Raw genomic sequence first — 12392 nt, forward strand, 5'->3', positions numbered from 1 at the left:
AAGTTTCTGGAAATAAGGAGAATTTGTGAGGAAGACTTTTGGAGACAGCTGTGCTGTGCAGTGAGCGTGATCCCCACCACTTTCTACCCACTGGGGAGCAGAGGGTGAAGGGCTGCCCTGCTGCTTATCTCAGCTCTGGCACGAGGGTCACCAGAATAGTCAGAGAGCTCTTGGTATGTGTTCCCAGAAGAGGGACATATTGGGCTGCTGTCTGCCTCATGACTCATAAAACTAAAGCATGAGAGAGAGATTGGCTAAAATGGTCTTTGTCAAAAGAGGAGGGAGCCACATCTAAGAGTATGTGCCCTCTTTTCCAAACTCAGATCAAAGGTCCCTAAATCTCAGGGCCCAGCTGTAGAATTCTTAGTAGGAATGTTAACTGGGAATCTTTTTAAAAGGGCTCCTGACAAGGAACTGAGGGAGGCACTAGCCTTGTAAAGGAAATTGCATTGCTGGGGGCTAGGAGGAATATCTCCAAAGATCTCAAATGGCTTTACACATATGCCATCTTTTGACACATTATCCATCACGTAATAATCCCTGTCTCCCTCTCCCTCCTTCATCTCCATGTCCCAAACACTAAGGGATCAGAAGCCTCAGCTAGCAAGATGAAGAATAAAATCACCCACTGGAGAAGAATCAATCAGGCTCTCTTCCCAGCCTCTCTTGCAGATTCTCTCCTATACCAGGTCGCAGCTTAGAGACAGGAGAAGATTTAATATTGCAACAAGTTTGGAGTTTTATTTTCTGGACCAGGAGATTTAAACTACTAAATCAAGATTGTGTTAGCAACCTAAAGCTGCATGAGAGCTCTCTGTTCACTGAAGAAACTAGGGAGGCCATGCTGCCTTCCCTAGCCTTCATCCAGGGATAAGGGGAAAACCGCCCACACTGAATAAACGTTAAAGGGACAGTGCAAAAAAGCGATGGGTTAGTTTAATGATTATATTCCATGAATCTAAAGTGTTTAATGTATGAATTACACAATGATTTTTAAGATTGCAGATGTTATACTTGGAGTTGCTCCCCTTTGACAAGGCATTTTCAATGGAATGGTGGGAACAAAAGACAGATTACAAAGGACTAAAAAGTGAATGGAAATGAGGAGTAAAGACACCACGTATACGCTGCTCCTTTGAAGACCTTGGCTGGGAAGGACAGTGTCTAGAAAAGAAAAAAACTCAGAGCCTAAGATGAGAGAGACTCAAGAGTGTTTTCAGGCATTAGGGAAGGACTAGTAGAGAGGATTAAAAATAGAGGAAAACACAGGAATAAGTGATAGAATGAGATCTCTTGGGAGTTGAAAGTAGATGGGATAAAAAGCACTTGGAGATATATTAGTCTTGAAAACAAAATGGAACACCGCTGCCTGACACTGAAGGTGTCAGGAGGAATTTTTAGAAGACAAATATCTATGGAGAGGGGTAGGAAGTTGAAAGAGTTCCTGCCTCATGACCGTTACTCCCCATTAATCATGGGGACAAACTAGGGAGATTAGGGAGAGTGAAGACTGAGCAAAAGGCCTCAGGGAAGAATGAGATTTTGAAATAGCTGCTGAAGGAAACTGAAGAGCAAGGAGATAAAGAATGAATAAAAAGAATAGCCAATAGTATGGAGGATTCCATTGAAATTGGGGACCGTGAGCTTACGTGACCTGAATAGCTCCTGTTGTATATTTTTTTCTTTAGCTGTGCTGAAAAGTTCATATGTGGGTGTGAAGAAATTGAATGGAAAATTAATCCAAAGTCTCAGACCTGCAGAGTATTGAAAGCAGAAAGAAGGTTGGGAATCTGAGGGTGATAGTGGGAGAGAAGTTCAAATTATTGACCCTAGAATCTTGCCTGGTGGAGGAAGTGATCAGATGAACATTGACAGATGCAGAAAAAAATGAAGGGATTAAGAGACTAGAGCTATAGATAAGGTTGATGAGCTGCTGGAAGGAAGCTATAAATGAGAAATGATGTTCCTGCAAAACCATAGTAATATAACAGCAAAAGCAATATTTATTAAGCAATTACTGTGTCAAGCAGTGCTTTAAATGTTTTATTACATTTAATCATCAGAACAACCGTGTGAAGTAGTTACTATTATTCTACCCCTTTTTTTCCTTTTAATTAAGTAAATTAAAGTACTGAGAGTTTAAATAACTTGTTAAATCAGTATGTGGCAGAGCCCACTTTCTTAACCACCATGAAGGTCAAAGTTAAAGTCCTTAAGATATCGTTTATTTACAAAGGAAGGAAGTTTCACAGGAAACAGAAGGAAATGGGTGGTAAAAAAAATAAATAAACGGAGACTGGGAGGCCAGAGTTCCGTGGAAAGAGTACAGAGCGAACGGGGACAAAGTTGGAAGAGACAAGAATAAATCCTTGAGGAGTCTCACAATTTGAATGGTGCTAAAGGATTACCAGAATGAATGGCACTGTAAAAACAATTGACCCTAGATTTCCCAACTTTTTAAGCAAGATTATTGGTGCCAACTCAAGGCACATACTATATATCATAGGCAGCTCAGAGAATAAAGTTGAGAAAGCCCCATGCCTGCCCCCAAGGAACTTACAATCTAGACACAAATAAAACAAGCACTTTTTAAAAGCATAATACAAATCAGAGTAAGAAAATGTCAGAAAGACTAAACTGTAATGCTCTGAGGCTCAAATTTATTAAAGATTTCATTTGCCTAGAAAGATCTGAAAAGGTAGATGTGACCCTGTGGATACCTAGGACAGACAGAAGTAGAAAAGTGAGGCAGTGTATTCTAGAGAGAAGAAACTGCATAAACAAAGCATTGAGGTAGGTGAGTCTAGGGAACACTGGGGAGCAGTAAGCAAAGCAACTGACTGGTACCCCGAGCACAGATAAGATTGGAAAGGTAACCTGAGATCATGGTGTAATTTAGGATGACATCCTGAATTTTACTTAGTTCAGAAAGCAGTGAGGAACTATTAGATGGTTTGAACTGGGAAATTATAGAATTGGAGGTTCAGGCCCAATGCCTCATTAGAAGAGTCTTCTCCTCAGAATTTTTAGCTTATTTTCCAGAAAGAGACAAACTCATGCAATGAAGTACCATTCTTGACAGTGGTGAAACTCATATATTTTTCATGGTAATAAAACTTCCACAGTTTGATCACTACCCCATAAAAAATAAACTGTTTTCCTTATTTTTCCCCTAAAGAAGTTAATAACAGTATGCTTGTCCTCTTCCAGACAATATTTTAAATGCTATGAAATAAAGTAAAAATGAACATGAAAAGCAGCCTATTAAATAGAGAAGTTATAAGACAATATGTATCTGAGAGGTACATGAGGAAACAGAGAAGAATTTTGCTTTGGTAAAAAAACAACAACACAGGATTGAAGGGGATTTAGGAACCAATTGCGCATGTCTATACGGACCAGTTCTCTTTTGTGTCTCCACACATACGTCAGCAGTGCAGAAGCCCTCCAAAGGCAAAGCCAAGGGCACTTACCAAATTGTTCTTTGTGCCATGGTTAGCTCTAAGCCTAGAACATCAAAATATTCATAAACTTTACATGTTCTTTTTTTAAAATGTATTCAAAAGGATAACTACAGAAAAGCTGATGGCTTTTGGTGAACAAAAAAAAATCTTTTCTATGGGAATAAACAATGGGTCTGGCCAGTTTTCCTCAAATCATATTCCAGTGGCACCTGCATCTGGACAACTAGGGATGATCCTCTAAAATGCAGGTACAAGGCCACCCTCCAGATCTAGAAAATCAGAATCTCTGAGTGTAAGACCTGGTGATCTGAACTTTTATAAACTTCCTAGGTGATCTGTATATATGCTAAGGCTTTTGAACCTTTGGTCACCTGGAAGGATACCAAACAAAACAAAATTGGTTGGCTAAAGGATGGAGGTAGGAGGAAAAAGTTTTTTCACTGTAAACTCTTTTGTGTCTTTTGAATTCTAAATTTTTTCACAAAAAAGACTTAAAAAGAATGAGCATCATATTTATATTTGCACCCCTCCAGAACCAATCGGAGCATCTGGCAAATAGGATAAGAAAAATGTTTGTGGATTTTAACTAAGCAGCATGGTCATAAATGGCATAGTTTATAGCAAATATTATAACATACTTTTTTATACCCTAACTTCCTCTCCCCTCCCCCCTGACCTTCTCAAAACAAACAGTATAATTACTGCATTGTCAACTGCTTTTGCACCAGGACCCATGTTTCGCTCCTTATTCTTCTTGGTAGTGATTCATCCATCTCCAATACCTGGAACTTATCAGAGGCTGGAAAGTATAGATAAAGCTTCCCACATCTTTCTCTTAGCCATACTTTTACAACTGGTATCTGTTTCCTTTCTCATAAATGCCAGTATATAAGATATTTGGCATTTACCATTTGCCTCTTATAGAAAAAAATCATAGATAAGTATCTCGTTATACAATACTATGTTTATCGGGCTAGAATTTTTTTCAGCTGTTAATCAGATAAACTTTATGTCTTTGGCAGTTTCCAATGATTTGAGTTTTAAGCAGCTGATTAGTCTTTTGGGTAACAAGGAGAATTGCTTGCAGTTTGCTTACAGCAAAAAACTGTTATAGAAATGCAATTGTAACTTCTTTTGACATTTTCCTTCTCACTGGATTCTGCATGTAAAGATAACTTATTTTGACACATTCAATCCTTTTTTAAAAAACAAAACAAAACCCCTTAGTTCTGAAACACTCTTAAAATTATAAAGGCATCTTCTTTAGGAAACGACTAATATCTACTTTCCCTGAAATAGCAACCTTTTCAAGCTGCTTCTTTGTTTCTTTCTATTCCATGCAGACATTGTTGTCAGATGAGGAAGTGCCAAGAAGTAAGGTGACACTATAGTTGTCACAGATTAGAACAGAAGAAGAAATACTATTTGGAAAGCAAGCTAATTTTTGACCAAAACCTTCTCTTTATATATCTGTTCCCACCTGTGCTGATGCTTGCTGTGCATACCTTCCTAACAAAAATAATAAGAAAACTTGGAGAGGTGACATGTTCAGCAAAAGATATGTACAATGTTCCATGTGTAGAGCGAATATTGTGATTCACCCCCCCAATAAAAGTTTAAAAAGAAATTGAAGTGTTTTATGTCCTGAACAATTATATATTCCTTTTATGGCCTTGTATTTCTTTAGGAGCACAAAACAAATCCCAGGCTTGAGTCCAAAGCCTAAAAGTGTAATGAGGTGACATGCATTACAAAACCATCACTTTGAAGCAGTACTTTTGCTTAGGGTACACTTTGTATTATGTTAAAGTTGATATACAAAAATAGAATTGAAAACCTAGGAAAGTTTCCCTGGTTGGAGGTTAAGTAGCTTTTCTTTTACAGGATTAAGTTCAACATCTTATAAGTATTACCTTAATTCTTGCCAGTCAGGTTCAGTTTCAGCAAAAGCAATGTCATCAACCATCTCATACTCACTTTGGGCCACTTCTGTTTTTACCAGAGAGAGAAGCATGTTTTACTTTCTACACTCATACAAGTAAAAAAGTGGCACTCTGCTTTAAATGTCACAGCATAAAATGCTTTCCAAGGTTGAAAAGTAAATTCAAAGGGATGTCAAATGTATTAGTATCAGAAAGTCAAACAGTATCTCTAAGTTTTTCATTTTCTGTCCAATGCAGATATTAAGGTGAAATATAGACACAGATTTTTTGATAACTCTTTCAGAAAAATAAAGCGATAAATTTGAATTAGTGGCTAACTAGGTTAACATATTATTTTTACATTGTATGAAAAAAATTTAATAGAAAGACACTTGAAGTATCATTTTGCCATTGTAATTGGGCCACACTGAAAAATGTAGCATATAAAACAAATGATGAAAGACTGCTTCGAATGGTTATCAGGAAAGAACTTCCAAATTTAAGTATGATTTTCTTAAATCTCTCAATACACTACTGTTTTGATAAATTTTGGAGGAAACAAAGGAGGGGGTGAGAAAGGTCAAACAATTGAACCTACTATAAAAAATAACCAGAAGGTTAGGTTTTAAAAGTCTCATTTTTCACAAATACCCCAAATGGTAAAAGTCTTACTTATCAATTCCATGACTGCATCAGTCTGCTGGTAGCTATTTAAAATCACCCTTAAAGTATTTTGTCTGTGAAAGTTCTAAGATTTAAAATATATTCAGGCAGAGTGAATAGACACATGATTAAATATTCTTGATCACACTTGAAGCTTTTCATGTTAAAGTCTGTGATTTGTTCTATATAATATAGGATATTACTGCTTCCTTTTATTCATAGTTGTAAGTAATTATATTTTTTCTGATTTTTTATATCAGAACTTTCTCTCATCTCTGCCACTTAACCTCAATAAATTTTCTTAAATATTTCTCTCAGCCAGTCTCTTAATGAATGAACCTATTATATTCGTTATTATGATGATTATAATAACCATTATTACTATTCATTCATATGACATTATATATTTTAGGAGCATACTATTATCCCATGAATTACGTTTATGATCTCTTTATAGCAGCATAAATGCCACAGTGGTTTTCATTGCCATTGAAAATCTCATGCAGAATTATTTCCATTTGTCAACACTAACCAACAAAAGCTATTTGCATTCACTTTAAGCAGTAGCTTTAAAAATGCCCATTCTGGGCTTCCCTGGTGGCGCAGTGGTTGAGAGTCCGCTTGCCGATGCAGGGGACGCGGGTTCGTGACCCGGTCCGGGAAGATCCCACATGCCGCGGAGCGGCTGGGCCCGTGAGCCATGGCCGCTGAGCTTGCGCGTCCGGAGCCTGTGCTCCGCAATGGGAGAGGCCACAACAGTGAGAGGCCCGCGGACCGCAAAAAAACAAACAAACAAAAGCCCATTCTAGGGCTTTCCTGGTGGCACAGTGGTTGGGAATCTGCCTGCCGATGCAGGGAACACGGGTTCGAGCCCTGGTCCGGGAAGATCCCACATGCCACAGAGCAACTAAGTCTGTGCACCACAACAACTGAGCCTGCGCTCTAGAGCCCACGAGCCACAACTACTGAGCCTGCACGCCACAACTACTGAAGCCCACACACCTAGAGCCCGCGCTCTGCAACGGGAGAAGCCACCGCAATGAGAAGCCCATGCACCGCAATGAAGACCCAACACAGCCAAAAATAAATAAAATAAAATAAATTAAAAAAAAAAAAAGCCCATTCTACATTCCTGACCAATTTAACTAAACCTAAAGAATTCAAATTTATTTTATTATAAAAAGATCCCCATGTTTGCTATAATTTTTTTTCAATGGGTGGATTCAATCTAGGACACCTGCTTCCATAGGAATAGTTTATCTAGCTGAGCACTGAAAACTTTTCTTAAAGGAGGTATTTGATATTGGAAATAGTAGACTCAATAAATATTGAAAAGGGTTTCAGAGTGTCATTGATGGAAAATAGTTGATAGTTCTTTTAGTAAAAATTCATTCACTAGTTTTTTGTCATTATGGCCTCTAATAAATACAAATCAGAGGATATTCAGTTAATGCTAATAATCACAATTCATTGATTATTTATATCCATTAATTCTACATACTATGTTACAAATCAGATTAAGGTGATTGAAATTACAAAATCCCAACCTCCTGCTGCCTCAAATTTGGAATAGTTCACATATCATGAAGCCACTATGTGTGAACATCTAGGATGTGTTATTCAGCATCAGTTGAATTGCACCAACGTGGGTCTGTGGCAGTTAGACTCATTTTTTGTTATGAAATACATTAAAACCTTAGGGAAAAAATGCTCATTTTTTTAATAACACATCCTCCAGAGTGCATTAATATAGTGAGAGTATTTGAGATATGTCCAAAATTCAAAAACATTTCATGAACTGAAACCCTGTGCAAAGACTTCTTAAGAAAAACTAGCATTGCTGTGATTGCACTGCCCCCTAGGGTTAAAATAACTTGTGTTTACATTGAAGTTCATTTGCCTTTTCCAGATCAGCATTTTCATGACCCATTTGTCTAACTATGGGAATGACCGACTAGGATTATATACATTTGTCAATCTAGCCAACTTCGTGCAGAGCTGGACCAACTTACGACTTCAGACTCTGCCTCCAGTGCAGCTGGCTCATAAATATTTTGAGCTCTTTCCTGATCAAAAAGACCCTCTCTGGCAGGTAAGATTGGGTCAATGATTGGTATTATTAATGAATCCCACAAACATATCTTGGAGTTTCATGAGGTAATCCAAATCTGAAAAGTGAAGACATCCTGGGGAAAAAATAACGTACGTTTTGTACGTTAGTAGATTTGAGAAACTTCATAGTGGGCCATATTCTCTGTTCCTGTGCCCATTAGAAACTATGGAATTCTGAAAGCTCAGTGAGATGTTCAGTGGATATAATGTTTTGAATCAGGATTGAGGGATCAATTTGAAGATTGCAATAGGCTGAAAGAGCAGAAGATGGTTTAGGCGTGTGTTAGACAGGTAGCCAGCTGGTCAGCCTTGAGCACATCACCTCTCATGACTAAATGACATTACAGGGGTAGGTGAGAAGAGTTCAGAACTGACATCTGCTTCTGAACCATGAGGTACACCAGCAGCTGCAGAATATAGTCAGCTTTCAAAAGTATTATCGGGAATTAACTTTGGACATGAGGAAAGTGTTTAGTGGCAAAATCACTGAGCTTCTTAAGAGAAAATGTCACATAAACATGGCATATTCAAACTGTTCCAGGCATGAGCCAGATTTCAAAGCTTACACTCTCATGTGTCTAGAATTGCAAAAACATACTTTGAGCTTAGATTCCCCACACCATGATCTGGAGAAAGTAATAATCTTTAGCAAATAACTACATAGTGCTTATTACATGTCTGACTGGGTTCTTTACATATGTTCATTCATTTAATCCTCACAACTACCCTTTGAGGTAGGTATAGTTATTATCGCCATTTTAGAGATGAAGAAACTGGGGCACAGAAAGGCTGAGACACTTAAGCAAGGTCATACAGCTGCTATGTGACAGAGTGGGAAAGAATTCCAGGCCACTGCGCTCTGAATCAATGTTCTAAATGAGAGTTACTGACAGAGCTGATGGTATAATAATAATGATCTTCAGAAGCAGAATTCAGTAAATTTCACAGATTGAAGTTACAGTAAGCTCTGCACTTATATTCTATTCATTTAGCTCTGAACTTGAGCTAATTACCTCCTGGGCACAAACAGATAACCCCAAGAAGAAACGTAACTACACATTTTAGTAGGTTAAAGTTGGTGGTTATAAAATTATCACTGCATATTATTTTGCAGTTAAGATTTTAAAACACCCATCTTTTTATGTTAACCACTACAGAACATCACCTGGTGTTAGCCACTGGAAAGACATGAAACTTTCCTGCTAATTTAACACCTTATTTTTAAACTGAAATCATTATTATTTCAGGTCAAACCACTTTTTTTCTAAACCAACAGCCAAAAAGAATACCCTTACTTTAATCTTAAAATCTGTTGCTTATGCTAAATAAGCAGGTTTATTTAACTGCACGTATCTATAGTGTTAGTTGAATAGAAATAGAGTGTTGTCCTGTTTGCCTATTCCTGAATAATATTAAAAGGTGCTGTTAATTCTTTACATAATATGCACTTAGAGGTTAAAATTAAGGATGTTCTAGATACATCTTGCACAGTGGGTTTGGTTTAACTACTATAGACCAAAAGCAGATTCCCTAAGGTAGTAATTCACCCTCATTTTACCCGTTCACTGAAATTTAGTGCTTTTTAGTATCACAGTCTGTAAAGTTATAGTTTTAGACATACATTTACTGACCTTTGAAGGCAGCTGAAAGGAATCTGCTGTCTCTTTAAATATTATTACAGCCAGATCCATCTCCCTTTAAAAGCATAGCACAAAAGCTCAAAGTTACTTAGAATAAAAGTCTGACACCTTAAATTTCAGTTACTTATTGAATGCTGAGAGTGTATCTTCTTTTAGGTTAGCGCAAGCACAGTCTCTGCCCAACAAGCTCATTATTTTAAAACTTAAACCACACACCCACAATTAAGACATAGAACTGCCAACAGCAGAAAAAATATTAAACCTGCAGTGCTATGAAGCTGTTTTCCCATAATGGAAATGTCTCCCCTCCCTCACCTCCTCAGTAGGCACTCAACTTCAGTATGGAAAGGAGTTCTTTGAAATCTTCCATGATGCCACTTCAAGACTTTCACTAAAAGAAGGAGACACATAGCCTTGTTTCCTGGGATATCTTTTCAAGGACAAAAGTTGAAAAACTCTAGCACACAATGGGCACCCACAAAAATACATCTCTATTTTCTTCTCCTGTTTAGAATCCTTGTGATGACAAACGCCACAGAGACATTTGGTCTAAAGAAAAAACCTGTGATCGCTTACCAAAATTCTTGGTAATAGGACCCCAGAAAACTGGTGAGAAATTTTTGTTATAATTAACCAAACTGTAAAAATCCTGATGAGAAGACAGTGAATTCATGTCACAATGACTTCTCAAACTGCCTATAAATATTGATGAATGAATAACATTTTATTCTCCGACGTAATCTTTGTTTAGCTCAATAATGTGTTTTTTAAAGTAAAAAGGATGAAAATAGATGTCACACAGTTTGAATATCCAGCAGTCAATGTGGTGGCAAAAGTTATGTTTTTTCCAAAGACCTTAATTGAAAAGTGGTGTTATTAACATTTCTAAAATCAAAACTAATCATGTGTTTGGAGAGTGACTGACAGGATTTCATCAAAAGTCAAAATGGACACATGTAAGTACCTATAACTCTTCTGGAAATTTAGCCTCTTCCTGCCATCTTCCTGATACAGTTTATTTCTAGACTATTTCTTGCAGAAATGACTATTTTCTAAAAGTCTATAAAAGATGTTTGACAAGCAGAATTCCTAGACGTAAACAAAACTTTGTGCTAAGAAAGATATTCATTCATACCCAGGAGAAATCTTTGGCACCTTTTCTTAAATTGGTGTGCAATTTTTTCCCTTAAACTTCTTGTCTCTGTAAGAATCGTTATTAAAATGAAGCCCAGTGGAAGCTTTAAAATGCCAGACATTCAAGCTGTATCCTGCATGATAAATTATTTGGGGCTTTTCATTTCTAGCTTCACCGAAAACAGCCATTTCAACCCTTCCTAAGGGGAATACATTCCCTTTCCTCATTTCTCTAGAAATAACTGGGGAGAATTCTACGTAATGCACACAGTAAGTTTAGCCTATTCGTTTTCTCTTAGTCCCATTTACAAATATCAATCTGAAAACAATAATAAATATGACAAATAGTTCTCTTATCCTTATTTATTTCGCTTGTCCTTATCTATTTAAAGTCAAGAAGCAACTAGAAAGACATTTAAAGTCTCTTTAGCGAACTCCCACTGTCATCACATAGCTTTGTCATTAACAAATCACATCTCTCTGAAGCTTGGCAGATCAAGTTTGCCTCAGAAAGCCCTGCAGGATATGCTTCCTCTTGTGTTGTGCTAGATATGCAGACATTTTAATATCATAGTTAGATGACATAATTACTTGTCATCTTCAACTCATCTGGGTTTCCAAATGTTTATGTTACAATTTGTAGATGACATTTACCTTTGGAAGGGGATTTTTATCTCCTTTTTATAGAAATTGAATTTTTTCCCAGTTTTATAGAGGTATAATTTACACACAGTAAAATTCACCCATTTTAAATGCACAGTTTGATGAATTTTAGAAATTGCACACAGTGGCATAACCACTACAACATTAAAGATTTAGAACATTTCTGTCTCCCTAAAAAGTTTCTCCATGTCTTTTTCTTCTGAGTCCTTGTGGGATTTTTTTTTTTAATTCAAACAGAAAGTCACAAAAATTATAATCATCCTCATCAGTTCACTCAGTCCCATGTAATTAATTTTTTTTCATCTTGATCTTTTGTTAGCACTTTTATGAATTCATCAGTTTTCTATTAGAGTTCTGAAAATGCTTATTCATTCAGTTCAGCAGTATAGTCAGTTACCAGAAACCTGTACTTGTCAGAGTCTTTTCCGTGATCTCCATGTCTTTTTCTCCCCCATCCTCAACCACAGCCCCTTTCCGCCACTATAGTTTTGCCTTTTCAAGAATTTCACATAAATGGAATCATAAAATATGTAACCTTTTGTGTTGGACTTCTTTCACTTAGCATATTGCTTTTGAGATTCATCCATATTGTTGTATATATTGATTTTTTTTTTTTATTGCGGTATGCGGGCCTCTCACTGCTGTGGCACAAACCCGTGTCCCCTGCATCGGCAAGCGGACTCTCAACCACTGCGCCACCAGGGAAGCCCTATATCGATATTTTATGAGATTATTTTTTAAATGGGCAAACATATCTTCTTATATCAGTTCCATAAAAATTAATGAGCTTCATT

At 37.0% G+C, this 12392-nt stretch overlaps 1 protein-coding gene across 1 annotated transcript in view; it reads left to right on the top strand.

Moving 5' to 3' along the window:
- LOC308613262 (bifunctional heparan sulfate N-deacetylase/N-sulfotransferase 3) overlaps nt 1-12392 on the top strand; it is a gene marked incomplete at its 3' end in the record, with an annotated part of 144670 nt that overhangs the window by 104461 nt on the left and 27817 nt on the right. The window contains exons 6-7 of the mRNA XM_081226474.1: nt 7959-8141; nt 10314-10410. Of these exons, the coding sequence (XP_081082600.1) occupies nt 7959-8141; nt 10314-10410 (280 nt within the window). The remainder of the gene's footprint in view (nt 1-7958; nt 8142-10313; nt 10411-12392) is intronic.

The sequence above is a fragment of the Mesoplodon bidens genome (assembly GCF_964165515.1).
Source record: "Mesoplodon bidens genome assembly, chromosome: 1".
NCBI lineage: Eukaryota > Metazoa > Chordata > Mammalia > Artiodactyla > Ziphiidae > Mesoplodon > Mesoplodon bidens.